Source organism: Hyla sarda, chromosome 4 (genome assembly GCF_029499605.1).
Source record: "Hyla sarda isolate aHylSar1 chromosome 4, aHylSar1.hap1, whole genome shotgun sequence".
In the NCBI taxonomy this organism is placed as follows: Eukaryota; Metazoa; Chordata; class Amphibia; order Anura; family Hylidae; genus Hyla; species Hyla sarda.
This window is the reverse complement of record NC_079192.1, coordinates 326433884-326447772: the sequence shown is the minus strand read 5'-3', so window position 1 is coordinate 326447772 and position 13889 is coordinate 326433884. Positions and strand designations below refer to the sequence as shown.

At 41.7% G+C, this 13889-nt stretch overlaps 1 protein-coding gene and 1 long non-coding RNA gene across 3 annotated transcripts in view; one reads left to right on the top strand and one right to left on the bottom strand.

The window, feature by feature from the left end:
- Nucleotides 1-12046, bottom strand: part of LOC130369584 (amiloride-sensitive sodium channel subunit gamma-like) — a 33719-nt gene extending 21673 nt beyond the window's left edge. Inside the window, exons 1-4 of one of the 2 annotated variants that reach the window (XM_056575003.1) lie at nt 11044-12046; nt 6504-6622; nt 1112-1275; nt 112-216 (exon numbers count right to left, since the gene is read on the bottom strand). In XM_056575003.1, coding sequence (XP_056430978.1) covers nt 112-216; nt 1112-1275; nt 6504-6622; nt 11044-11540 — 885 coding nt within the window. In that variant the 5' untranslated portion in view covers nt 11541-12046. The other variant, XM_056575004.1, reaches the window with a different exon arrangement.
- The window catches only part of LOC130369585 (uncharacterized), an 87193-nt gene continuing 84568 nt past the window's right edge, over nt 11265-13889 (top strand). Inside the window, exon 1 of the long non-coding RNA XR_008892821.1 lies at nt 11265-11354. This is a non-coding gene — a long non-coding RNA (uncharacterized LOC130369585). The remainder of the gene's footprint in view (nt 11355-13889) is intronic.

The window sequence follows — 13889 nt, the reverse complement described above, 5'->3', positions numbered from 1 at the left end:
AGTACCAGCTGTCCGACCACACGATCCACAATATATATCCAATCCTGTGAAATGAGAGTACCCCTAAATAACAATTAAATGATATCCAGATGCTTACTATAGTATACTCACCTCTCTACTATAGTCTTTGCCGTAAACATCAGCATAATAATTTTTTATGCTTTGGCCACTACTGCAGCGACTGTTGTATGGCTCTTGCAGACGCTTAACGTGAACCTGTCATAAGGAAATAATTGTTTTATTTGATGCATTTATTAGGAATTTCTATGTTGAAGCTGCATCATTGGCATGTCTATTAGACCAAGGGACATTATAATAAAGTTATAATAAAATGTAAGCTGAAAAGATCATTCACCTTAATATACCCAAATAATAACAGCCCTGGCTTTCACATTTTTACACATCTTTACACTTTTAGGGTACGTTCACACATACAGGATCTGCTGCATATTCTGTGCCGCTGATTTTGCTTCCCATTAAAGGGGTACTCTGCCCCTAGACATCTTATCACCCTCTACTCTTCCCCTAGACACCCCTACGATCTCGGCTGCGGCACCCCAGACATACGGTGCACAGAGCGAACTTCGATGCGGGAGGCCCGCCACCTCCCATAGACTTGCATTGAGGGTGCGTAGCCGTGACATCACTAGCGGGGTGTGACTGTGACTTCACGAGCCTCCAGTGCTCTGGTGCTGCACCAGATGCTCTAAATGAATGCTGGGTGCAGCAAGGAGATTGCGGGGGTCCAGCTGCTGGGATAGGGGATAAGATGTCTAGGGGCGGAGTACCCCTTTACCTTCAAAGAGTAGGAAAATACACAGCAGCAAAATATGTAGCGAAAATATGCAGCAGATCCTGTACGTGTGAATGTACCGTTAGGCTTGATCTGTCTTTTTACATGTAGGTGGGACATCTGTGTAACACGTAATTGTTGTTTGACTGACAAATACATCTAACACATTTGCTCTAATGGGAAATCCTAGAGCAGATGTTAGTTTGTGAATCCATAAAAGAAAGCTTTAGATGCCATTGAAGTTTTTATACGCATAGAATTTACCATCGTTTAGAGAAATTCAGGCATTCTGTAACCCCTCTTTTTACAACATTGTACCTTGACTATGCCAATATCCGACTCCTGTCCAGGGGGGACATTGACTCCCTCATCCTCGGGGAAGGGCATCTTCCCTTGTCCATGCAGGACCACTCTCAGTCCAGCCGCTGTGCTCAGGCTTCTGAGATACTCATGCTGCTCAATATACAGCTCCATTGTCAGACCTGGCAGCAAAGAAGGAGCAGTCAGTATATATTACTAGAGTGAGTTGGTGACTGTATATATGGAACACATACTGAAAACATATACAAATCCTCAAATCAAATGTGACAGAAATCTATAAGCGCTGCGGAATCTGTAGGCGCTATATAAATAAAATTATTATTATTATTATTATTATAGGTTTAAATAAAGGAGCATGTACCTAGACATCTTATCCCGGGGGTCCCGCCACTGGGGACCCCAGTGTCCGCGTTTGTTTAGAGCATCGGGCTTGTGATATCACGGCCATGCCCCCTCAATGCAAGTCTATGGGAGGGGGGCAAGACTTGCATTGAGGGGGCATGGCTGTGATGTCACGAGCAGGGTGTGACCGTGATGTCATGTGCCTTCTCCCCACATCACCAGTCATCCGGCATGGAGCGAAGTTTGCGCCATGCATCGAATGTCTGGGGTGCCACAGTCGAGATTGCAGGGGTCCCCAGTGTCGGGACCCCCGCAATCAGACATCTTATACCATAGAAACGTAGAATGTGTTGGCAGATAAGAACCATTTAGCCTATATAGTCTGCCCAATAATCTAAATCCTATCAATAGTCCCTGGCCCTATCTTATATGAAGGATAGCCTTATGCTTATCCCTGTCTTATATGAAGGATAGCCTTATACCTATCTCTATCTTATATGGAGGATAGCCTTATGCTTATCTCTATCTTATATGAAGGATAGCCTTATACCTATCTCTATCTTATATGAAGGATAGCCTTATGCCTATCTCTATCTTATATGAAGGATAGCCTTATGCCTATCTCTATCTTATATGAAGGGTAGCCTTATGCCTATCTCTATCTTATATGAAGGATAACTTTATGCCTATCTCTATCTTATATGAAGGATAGCCTTATACCTATCTCTATCTTATATGAAGGATAACCTTATGCATATCTCTATCTTATATGAAGGATAGCCTTATGCTTATCCCATGCATGCTTAAACTCCTTCACTGTATTTGCAGTGACCGCTTCTGCAGAAAGGCTATTCCATTCATCCACAATTCTCTCAGTAAAGTAAGGTTTCGTTCACACTACGGAATCTCCGTTCGCTGAATTCCGTGAGTGGAGATTCCGCCTGGCGGCCGCCGCCGAGGGTACTTCGGTGCTAGGGCCACGGGGCACTGAGCCGCCACCATTGACGGCTATGCAGTGCTCGTGGAATCCGCGCAAAGAATGAACATGTTCCTTCTCTGCACGGAACAATTTCCGCCGCGGAAATTCCGCAGTGTGAACGGGTCTCGCGGAGACCCATTCACACTAATGTTAAGTTCACACCGTGGAATTCCGCTCGCGAAGTTCCGCTCGTGGAATTCCGCGAGAATTCCGAAGTGTGAACATGGCCTAATACTTCCTGATATTACTTTAAACCTTTGCCCCTCTAATTTAAAACTATGTCCTCTTGTGGTAGTTTTTCATCTTTAAAATATCCTCTCCTCCTTTACCGTGTTGATTCCCTTTATGTATTTAAAAGTCTCTATCATATCCCCTCTGTCTCTTCTTTCTTCCAAGCTATAAATGTTAAGGTCCTTTAACCTTTCCTGGTAAGTTTTATCCTGCAATCCATGTACTAGTTTAGTAGCTCTTCTCTGAACTCTCTCTAGAGTATCTATATCCTTCTGGAGATACGGCCTCCAGTACTGCGCACAATACTCCAAGTGATGCCTCACCAGTCTTCTGTACAGTGGCATGAGCACTTCTATCTTTATACTGCTTATACCTCTCCCTATACATCCAAGCATTCTGCTAGCGTTTCCTGCTGCTCTATTACATTGTCTTCCTACCTTTACATGGGCACTGTCAGATACAAAAACTTTTGATATGTTATGAAGCATGCAAAACCAATAGGTTTTGCAATTGCTTTCATTAGAACATTTTCAGTATTTATACTGAAAAAGACAGTCAAACAACTGCCCCCCCTGCCAGCTTGGACACTTACTAGTCCTACTGTGTCCATGCATCATCACCTATGTCATGGACACACTTCCTTGATTGACAGCTGTGAGCGCAGGGCTCACAGCTGGAGGAAAAATCTTCCCACTGTCAGCTTGTGTCCCGCTACTGTCAGTGAGGACAAGCTGGGAGTTGTAGTTTTGCTAATGCTAGGGGAGATGTGAGCAGACAGCATACTGAGGAAGGGGGTGGAGACCTGCACAGTGAGGCCACGCCCCCTCCCTTTGAGAGGAAATCAGACTAGTGAGCTAAATTAAAAGTGTAATAAAAAATAAATAAAGGTGCTAGACACATAAAAATGTGATGTACATGGTCAGGATTAAGTACTGAGTGATATATTTAAAAAAATATTTTTAGTTGGATCTGATGGGTACGCTTTAAGTCTTCTGAAATAATTACTTCTAAATGCCTTTCCTCAGATACAGAGGTAAGGACCGTATCACATATTCTATATTCTGCCCTTGGGTTTTTATGCCCCAGGTGCATTATCTTGCACTTATCCACATTAACCCCTTACCGCAAATGGACGTACATTAAAGTCCATTTGCGGCTCCCTAGGTATAACTCGCGCTCAGCAGTTGAGCGCGCATCATACCTGGTGGGTCCCGGTTGCTATAAGCATCCAGGACCCACAGCTAATGCCGGACATCGCCGATCGGGCTGATGTCCGGCATTAACCCTTTAGTCGCAGCGATCAAACTTGATGGCTGCGTCTAAAATGAAAGTAAACATTGCCGATTAGCTCAGTGGTGCTGTTCGGGACTGCAGTGGGGAAATCGCAGCATCCTGAACAGCTTGCAGGATGCAAGGAGGATCCCTACATGCCTCCTTGCTGTCCGATTGCCAAATGACTGCTCCGTGCCTGAGATCCAGGCAGGAGCAGTCAAGCGGCAGAAACACTGATCAATGCTATGATATGGCAAAGCACTGATCAGTGTAAGTGTTCAGTGTATTGCATGTTTTAGCCCCCTTTTTAAAATAAAAAAAACTGTTTTAATAAAAATAAACATATGTGGTATCACCGCGTGTGTAAATATCCGAACTATAAAAATATATTGTTAATTAACCCCTTAAGGACTCAGCCCATTTTGGCCTTAAGGACTCAGACAATTAAATTTTTACGTTTTCATTTTTTCCTCCTTGCCTTCTAAAAATCATAGCTCTTTTATATTTTCATCCACAGACTAGTATGAGGGCTTGTTTTTTGCGCGACCAGTTGTCCTTTGTAATGACATCACTCATTATATCATAAAATGTATGGCGCAACCAAAAAACACTATTTTTGTGGGGAAATTAAAACGAAAAACGCAATTTTGCTAATTTTGAAAGGTTTCGTTTTCACGCCGTACAATTTATGGTAAAAATTACATGTGTTCTTTATTCTGAGGGTCAATACGATTAAAATGATACCCGTTATTACATACTTTTCTATTATTGTTGCGCTTAAAAAAAATCACAAACTTTTTAACCAAATTAGTACGTTTATAATCCCTTTATTTTGATGACCTCTAACTTTTTTATTTTTCTGTATAAGCGGCGGTATGGGGGCTCATTTTTTGCGCCATGATCTGTACTTTTTTTTTGAGACCACATTTGCATATGAAAAACTTTTAATTAATTTTTTATAATTTTTTTTTTTAATAAAATGCATTACAAAAGTAGGAATTTTGGACTTTTTTTTTTTTTTTCGTTCAGGCCGTTCACCGTACGGGATCATTAACATTTTATTTTAATAGTTCGGACATTTACGCACGCGGCGATACCAAATATGTCTATAAAAAAAAATGTACGCTTTTTGGGGGTAAAATAGGAAAAATCGGACGTTTTACTTTTTTATTGGGGGAGGGGATTTTTCACTTTTTTTTTACTTTTAAAGAGGGGACCTCCGTGCGGCGTTATGAATGATCGGATCCCCGAACTTGCTTGGCCTCTTTCTGATTAGTCTTGTAGATTTCCCTATCTTTATTGCTCTGGGTTGTTTTATAATTACTAAATGCTAGCTTTTAGTTTTTTATTATTTTGGCCACTTCTACCAAGTACCACAGTGGTTTCTTCTTTTTTATGCTTTTACTGACAAGTTTAATGCAGTTTTCTGTTGCTTTCAATAATGCATCTTTTAAGTAGTCCCATTTCTCCTGGACTCCATGTAATCTGTTCCAATCTGATAGGGACTCCTTTATGATTAATCTCATTTTTGAAAAGTAATTTTTTTCTAAAATCTTAAACTTTTGTTTTTGTGTGGTGTTACTCCTTCACTGTTCTTGTATTAAACTACACTGACTGGTGATCACTAGATCCAAAGCTTTCGCCTAAAGTAACATCATATACCAAATCCCCATTTGTGAACACCAAATCCAAAATGGCCTCCCTCCGGGTTGGCTCCTCAACCGCTTGTTGTAGAGATAATCCCAGTAGGGAATTTAGAATATCTGTACTCCTGGCAGAACTAGCTATTTTGGTTTTCCAGTTAATATCCAGAAGATTGAAGTCTCCCATAATGATAACTTCTCCTTTCATTTTCATTTTAGCTATTTATTCAACTAGTAGATTATCTACTTCTTTATCATGGCCAGGTGGTCTATATATCACACCTACACGAGTTACTGCATGATTACCAAACTGAAACATAACTCAAACTGACTCTATGTTGGCCTCACTAACTTGTATTGGGTTAGATTTTATGCTATCTTTCACATACAGGGCCGCCCCTCCCCCTTTTTTGCCTTCTCTGTCTCTTCTGTATAAAGAGTATCCTGGTATGGTTATATCCCAGTTATTACTTTCATGAAACCATGTCTCAGTAACAGCCACTAAATCAACATTCTCAGATTACATTATTGACCCAAGTTCCTTGATTTTATTACCTAAACTGCGAGCATTTTTAAACAGGACTCTGAGCTTGTCATTTCTTAACTTCTGTGATACTGACATGTTCTGGCATTGTTTTGTGGGGCAATTGGACTCGTGGATTATTACTCTTATGCCCCCCCCCCCTTCCTAGTTTAAATACTCCTTACCTCCTTTAGATAGGGGATAAGATATCTAGGGGGGAAGTAGCCCTTTAACAGAGCTCCAGCACAATATATTGGAAAAAGCCTTATTTCCGCACCATAACTGCCTTTAGATACAACAATATATATTATAGAACAACTTAGCCTTCTACTTATAGAATCATCCAAGGAATCACCAGGGTTACTGGTGTAGGATAAAATAAAGTTTACGTAGCATCACCATAACTGAAGCCGGCCTTGGTGGCATTTAGGACCTCATCTTCTCTTCTCACTGAATCATTTCTTCCATTGAAGGTATAACAGTTGCCAAGCTTGGGATTCAAGAAAGGAGTGAAGAAGCTGAAAGACAGAACTTATTAAGTCATATGAATGTATTATTGGGATGGAATGGTGCCATTTTTTTAATGATTTGACTGTGACAATCACTTAAACACATATTAAAGGGGTACTTCACTCCCCAGCCTTGGGAACATTTAGTTCCAAACACTGGGTGTGGGCTTCGGGGGTCACTATGCTCCCCCCCATTACATCACACCTTGCCCCCTCAATGCAAGTCTATGGGAGGGGGTGTGATGACCATCACGCTTCCTCCCATAGACTCTCATTGAGGGGTGGGTGTGACATCATGAGGGGGCGTGGCGACCCCTGAAGCCCGCACCCAGCATTCGGAACTAAATGTCCAGAACACTGGGGAGTGGAGTACACCTTTAAGTCATTTGGCATACACATGGAGCAAACATAACAAGGAGATGTCCGATGCAGCTGGTATGGGGCCTATGAGAAGAGGAAATCCAGTTTATGCTTTTGCCAGAAGTCTTGCCACCATTCAGGCAAGATGTTGCTTTAAAAAAACACCTAGTTGAGAATGAGATTGTGTGATCCACAAAGAACTGAAAAATACATGTAGATAGCAATACTTACAGGATTATCCAGGGTTAGAAATCATAGCTACTTTCTTCCAGATATAGTGCCACTCTTGTCCACAATTTGTATGTGGTATTGCTGCTTAGTTCCATCAAAGTGAATAGAGGTGACTTGTAATACGCCACACAACCTGAGGACAGGTGTGGAGCTGTTGTTGGAAGAAACAGCTGTGTTTTTATAATTCTCAAAGAACCAAAAGTATGATTGGTTGTGGTCTGGGTGCTTAGATCCTCATCGATCTCTAGATGTAGAAAGGAGAAGCACTTAGCTAAACTTTTCTCTATCCTCAAAGGAGACGCGCAGGAAGCGTGCTTCATACACTTTCTATAGAATCCATCTCCTGCAGCGAGACAAGACGGTGAGAGGAGCACTTGACTGAGAGGACCCAGACCAATCATGTCAAATGGTTTTCTTTAAATGATACTAACACTTGTAAGTCAGTATAGAAGATCTGCAGAGCTAAAGTAGGCAACATGGCATTATTATACAACAATCATACAGCTTCTTCATACCAATGTTTGATTTTGGGTGGAGTGTCCTTTTACATGCTACATCTTTCAACATCAACATAATGCCTTACAGGGATCTGGCAGAGGATACAAAGTCAATAAGAACAAATCTTTTAGTGACATTTCCACTATATATCATCCCACTATATATATATATTCCACTATATATCATGAAGTGTGCATACTTACAGGACATTTATGGGAACATGGAAACTGCTCTTCCTAGAATCTCCCCAGGTTTAGTTATATGTCCATTCCTGGTTGATACAGGGATTAGCCTATGCATTACATCAATGTTTAAAGGAAGAGGCTCAGTCCCTTCCACAGAATGGGACTGGACTTCAGTACCAGGATCTGGCACTCATATGGATGACTTGTGCTTGTGTAAATACAGGGGGAGATTTATCAAAACCTGTCCAGAGCTGAGTTGCCTATAGCAACCAATCAGATGGCTTCTTTCACTTTTTGGAGGCCTTTTTAAAAATGAAAGAAGCGATCTGATTGGTTGCTATGGGCAACTCAGCAACTTTTCCACTGGACAGGTTTTGATAAATCTCCCCCTGTGTGTCATACATTTTGCAGTTAGGCAGGGGTCCTGAAGGTTCGTACCCTACTGACCAAACTATATGGCCTATCCTGATGATGGCACAATTCAGGAAAGGCCATCAGAGTTTATCTCCAACCCCTTTAACCCGATAACGACCAAGGACGAGTATAGACGTCCAGTTTGGCGGGCGTTCCCGCACCTGGACGTCTATACTCGTCCATTATTCTCGTGGGTGCTGCCCAGTGCACCCACGAGATCGCGGCAGGGACTCAGCTGTATCACACAGCCGAGACCCTGCTGCACTGCCAGGACCGAAGTAAACTTCGGTCCCGTCAGTTTTAACCCTTACAGCCGCGGTCGGAAGTGACCGCGGGCTGTAAGTGTTATGACAGAGGGAGGGAGCTCTCTCTGTCACTCCTGCAGCACCCCGCATTGCGATCGCGGGGTGCTGTGTGTGTCCGCGGCTGGCCGGGACCTGCCGCACTGCCGGGAGTGAAGTTCACTTCACTCCCGGCAGTTTAACCCTTACAGCCGCGGTCAGAAGTGACCGCGAGCTGTAAGTGTTATGACAGAGGGAGGGGGCTCCCTCTGTCACTCCTGCAGCACCCCGCAGCGCGATCGTGGGGTGCTGCTGCATACCTGGGCAGCCGGGGGTCCTACAAAGACCCCCAGGTCTGCCCTGGGTATTGCATGAAAGGACAGCATATAACTGCAATGCTTTGGAATACTAAGTATTCCAAAGCATTAAAAAGTGTAAAAATAAATAAATAAATAAAATAAAAGTGTAAAAATAAATAAAAATGTAATAAAAGTGTAAAAAAATAAAAATAAAAATAAATTTTATATATATATATATATATATATATATATATATATATATATATATTAAAAATACATTTATTAAATGAATCTAATTTATAAAAATGCATAATGTGTAGGATCGCATTGGCGGACATCCGCAGCATGTAATATGCTGCGGATGTCCACCATGTGATCCTACACATTATGCAGCAGTCACGGTAATGAGCTCCCTGCTGCGGCTGGGTAGCTTTGTGTGTCCGCTCATAGCGGCGGATTTCCCGCCAGCAGTCATGAGCGGACACACTGAGCTACCCAGCCGCAGCAGTGATGGATATATTCGCCATGAGCGGGTGCTTATTCCCACAACATGGCGGATATATCCATCAGGAGCCTTAACTGTCACAGACAGACGCGTTATACTGCCAGCCGACCAAGGACCAATCAGAGTGGTCCCTGGTCCAGCCAATAACTTGTAGGGGTGCGGTATATAAATGGGGTCACTTGTGGGGGTGGGGGTACTGTTCTGCCCTGAAAGCCAAATGGCGCTCCTCTCCTTCTGAGTCCTACCACGCGGCCAAGGAACCATATATGGCCAAAGCGGGGGTATTTCCGAACATGGGACAAGAAGCTAAATAAAATATAGGGTGCATTTCTTTCAATATCAGAAGTGATGTACAAAAAATATGCCCCCCAAATGATGCATTTCTGAAAAATTGCAAATTTCACATTTTTAACACTGACTTTGTAATAATTCCTGCCAAAAAACTATGGTGTTAAAATACTCACTGTACCCCCTAGCGAATACCTTGAGGGGTCTAGTTTTTAAAATGGGGTCATTTGGGGGGTGTTCCTATGTTCTACTACCTTTTAATTTCTGCAAACCTTGCATAGCACACAAAAAAAGATGTACTTTTCAAATTTTCAAAATTTTCAAAATTTCAAGTTAAATTGTTAGGCTTCTAACGAATTTAAAATGTTAATTAAAAACAAAAAAATGATGTCAAAATAAAGTAGACATCTGAAAGTATAAGTTTCATAAACTATTTGGTCAGTATGTATAAATATATGCAACCTATTAGTGTTAAAATAGCAAAAAATCGTAATTTTTTGTAAAAATTTCATGATTTTTTGCATTGTAAAAAAAAACTACAAATGATATCGGCTTACTTTTACTATGTACATGAAGGACAACTTGTGACAAAAAAACAATGTCAGAATTATCGTGATTGGCAAAACGTTACCAGAGTTATTCTCTAATAAAGACAGACATCCCCGATTTGAAAAAACAGGCCTGGTCTTTCAGGGGCGTACAGGTTTATTTGTATTGGTCCTTAAGGGGTTAAGCATAATTACACATTGGCATCAGTTGTATCTATTAGTTATATTATATATTCTTTGAATTGGTTGTCCAATCAGAGGCAACCTCATTCAAAAAGTGGCCACCATAGGGGCAATTAGATGAATGGCCGTCCATGTGCAACAGAGACTACTCAGATACACCAAAACAGGACACACTTTCCCACAGTAGCTCTCTGTTCTGGGCCATAGAGGACCATTCTCTAGGATATCCTTATGCTCCAATAGAACATATTGGCAGGGTTATCTTCATGAGTCAAACCCTTTGAGCATCTACCTTTTGAGATAATGTAAAAAATATGTTAAATGTTATACCTAATCCACCGTAAAGGTGATAACTTGCTGATCAGTTGGGTACCACCACTGAAACCCTCATAGATCACAAGAATGGAGGTCTTCTCCATAGGACTTTTGAACATTACTGAGCACTGAACTTGGCAATGTTTGGAAGCCCCATAGAGAGTTAATAGAGTAGTGGCAGAGCATGCACACTGTCGATCCATTCTCTAAGGGACCACTAACCTCCATCAACGTGATCAGTGGGGTTTTCAGCGGTTTTACATCCCTTTAGGTATTGCATTAACATTATTTATTCTATGTGGTTTAATATTTAGTGTGCTGACCTTTCATTGCAGGACTCATCATGGAAGACACAGGAAATCAGCATGTCTTGTAGCTGGTGTCCTAAAGCCATCTGCTCCTGGGTACTTAGCTGAGACATGGCAAAGGCAAAGTTCCTTTCTTTTGAATTGCCGATTGGACCATATTCCCTTTCATGATTTGACATCAATGACAACTGGTCATTCAGAGCCTTGTATCTTGAGAAATTCAGCTGGGACTTGCGAGCACGATTAAGGTTGCAAAAAGTGATGGCTGGGAATGGAAGCCTGGGGCTGTTCACAAGGGTGACCTTCTCTTGTGTGGGATATTGCAGGTAGGTGGCAGTTAGCTGACTACATTGCCATAACATGCAGCCCAATACCAGAAACACAAAAGCTGCCCAGCAGCAGCTCCTCCATCGATTCTGAGAATGTATGATGTTCGGCACTCCATGAGCGCTAGTGTGGCCAAGAGTACGGCTGCATATTGAACGTAAAGTAGTCCTCTGCTGCCATCCCATGACTGTGTACAGTTTAAAGTATCAAACTGTTATCTCGTGCATGGATGGGGATGTCTCCTTCTTCGTGCTTTCAGGAGTTTACAAGACCAGTAGTGGTAACGGTAAAATGTTTAGTCATATAAGCTTAGGCTATGGTTTATATAGCCCAACCTATGTTAACAAATAACAGTGCCATCCCATGAGAACAATTCCTACTGATAATTAGCAGACATCTAATTAAAACTGGAGAAAGCTGAGACTTGATGAGTCAATGAGACTTTACAAGTCCAAGCACAGGGAATTTACATCTAGAAGCTAGCAATAAACAATAGTTGCCCCTGCAGCCATACTAAGGCAACACTCTGGTTCTTCATAAAAATTTGACATTAAATTCAGTTAATTAAATTAAATCAAATTAATTAAATTAAATACCTGGTGCTCACCTTTTACCTATTTCTGCTGCGGTTCCTCCCATTCCATGTTGCCTGTCAGAGAAAAAAAATGTTTTCGAAACAACTGGTGCCAGAAAGTTATAAAGATTTGTAAATTACTTCTATTTAGACATTTTAAGCCATCCAGTACTTATCAGCATCTGTATGCTCCAGAGGAAGTTGTGTAGATCTTTCCAGTCTGACCACAGTGCTCTCTGCTGACACCTCTGTCTGTGTCAGGAACTATCTGGAGCAGGAGAGGTTTTCTATGAAGATTTGCTCCTAATCTGGACAGTTCCTGACATGGACAGAGGTGTCAGCAGAGAGCACTGTGGTCAGACTGGAAAGAACTATGCAACTTCCTCTGGAGCATACAACAGCTTGATAAGTACAGGAAGGCTTAAGATTTTTAAATAGAAGTAATTTACAAATCAGTATAACTGATTCTGTCACCAGTTGATCTGAATTTTTTTTTTCCGTTTGGAGTACCCCTTTAATACCATAGATCTATTGCTGTGAACTAGGTCTGGGAGGCCTAAAACATCAGCAAGTTAGTAAACTCTGATCATATGTGGTACAGATATAGCCATGGTTATCTTGATCATGCTAACTTAAATGAGATTAATATTATGTTATTATTATTTATTTGTTTTTCTAGCACTAACGGTACCAGTAATTAAGGAGTAATGTCATAAATAGGATTGTGCAATGTGTTCGGATAATTTATCTCAACTTCAGAAGTGCAGTAAAAATATCTTAATGCATCAGGGAACAAGATCACGCAGGTAACATCTGGATGTCCACAGGATCAATATGTCTTTTGCTTTGCTCTAATTACCTACTAATACTGAAGCTCTACTAGCAAAGACGCTAAGCTGATTGCATCTCAATGCCTTAGTTCTTCTAAGGTGTGGTATGAGCCAACAACTCTCACACCCGGCCAGACAAAAGTGAGGCAAATGAAGATGCTCACGTGGCCAGATGCGATGTATCGCCACCATTGGCATGCATTACACCTGTAAAAACCTGCTCGAGCATGAAATAGACTATTGTTTCATTGTCAACGCTGTCACCTGAAATCTCTAAATCACTGCCTTCATAGGTGATCGTTTTAGAGATATCAACTATGGTTGCTGTCAACAGACTATTTCTACTGTATTCTGTAGCCTGATACAGACATTACGACTAAGGCTACATCAGGGCCGGTTCTGCATATAGACAAAATAGGCAGCTGCCTAGAGTGCCTTCTTAATGGGGGTGCCACTCTGCCTGCTGCAAGATTGTTAGTAGCCAACCAGCATCCAAAGCAGCCGCTGCTCATCCGAAGCACCCGACCAGCCAGCACCACCGTCGCCACTTCCTTTCCGGTACCATAATAGGTCTTCAACCTGCTGGAGGAGCGCAGGGCCACCTCCGAGGCCAGACAGGCAGGTTGTGACATCACGCGCACCTCCATACATTTACCCCATGAGGAGGAGGTTTGCTACAGTGTGTCACCCCAGCTTTCGCCTAGGGTGGCTACATGGCATTTGTGGCCACACAACAGACATTTGCAATGTCATATTGTAATAATAGGGAATCAGGTTGTGTTCTATTCCTCATGTTACTGAAATTATGACACAACAGTCAGCAGGAACCCAAACCTAATAGTTGTGTGCACGACCGCATTCCCTAACATTAGATGCGATTTTATCAGGGCAGCATTCCAATCTGTTGTGCCACGAGACATTGCTGTGTGGTCCGAGTAGACTGGCTGGCATAGATCTACTACTGGTAGGGAAAATATAATATTCAGGCTTTATTGGATTAGTTCTGTTTGTTATGTGAATTGTTGACATTATATTGGGGAATAAAAATACTCAATATAATATTTACAATGGCTCCAAACCAGAACATTTTAATATTTTTGCATTGTATTTAAATGGAGAAAATTCCTATT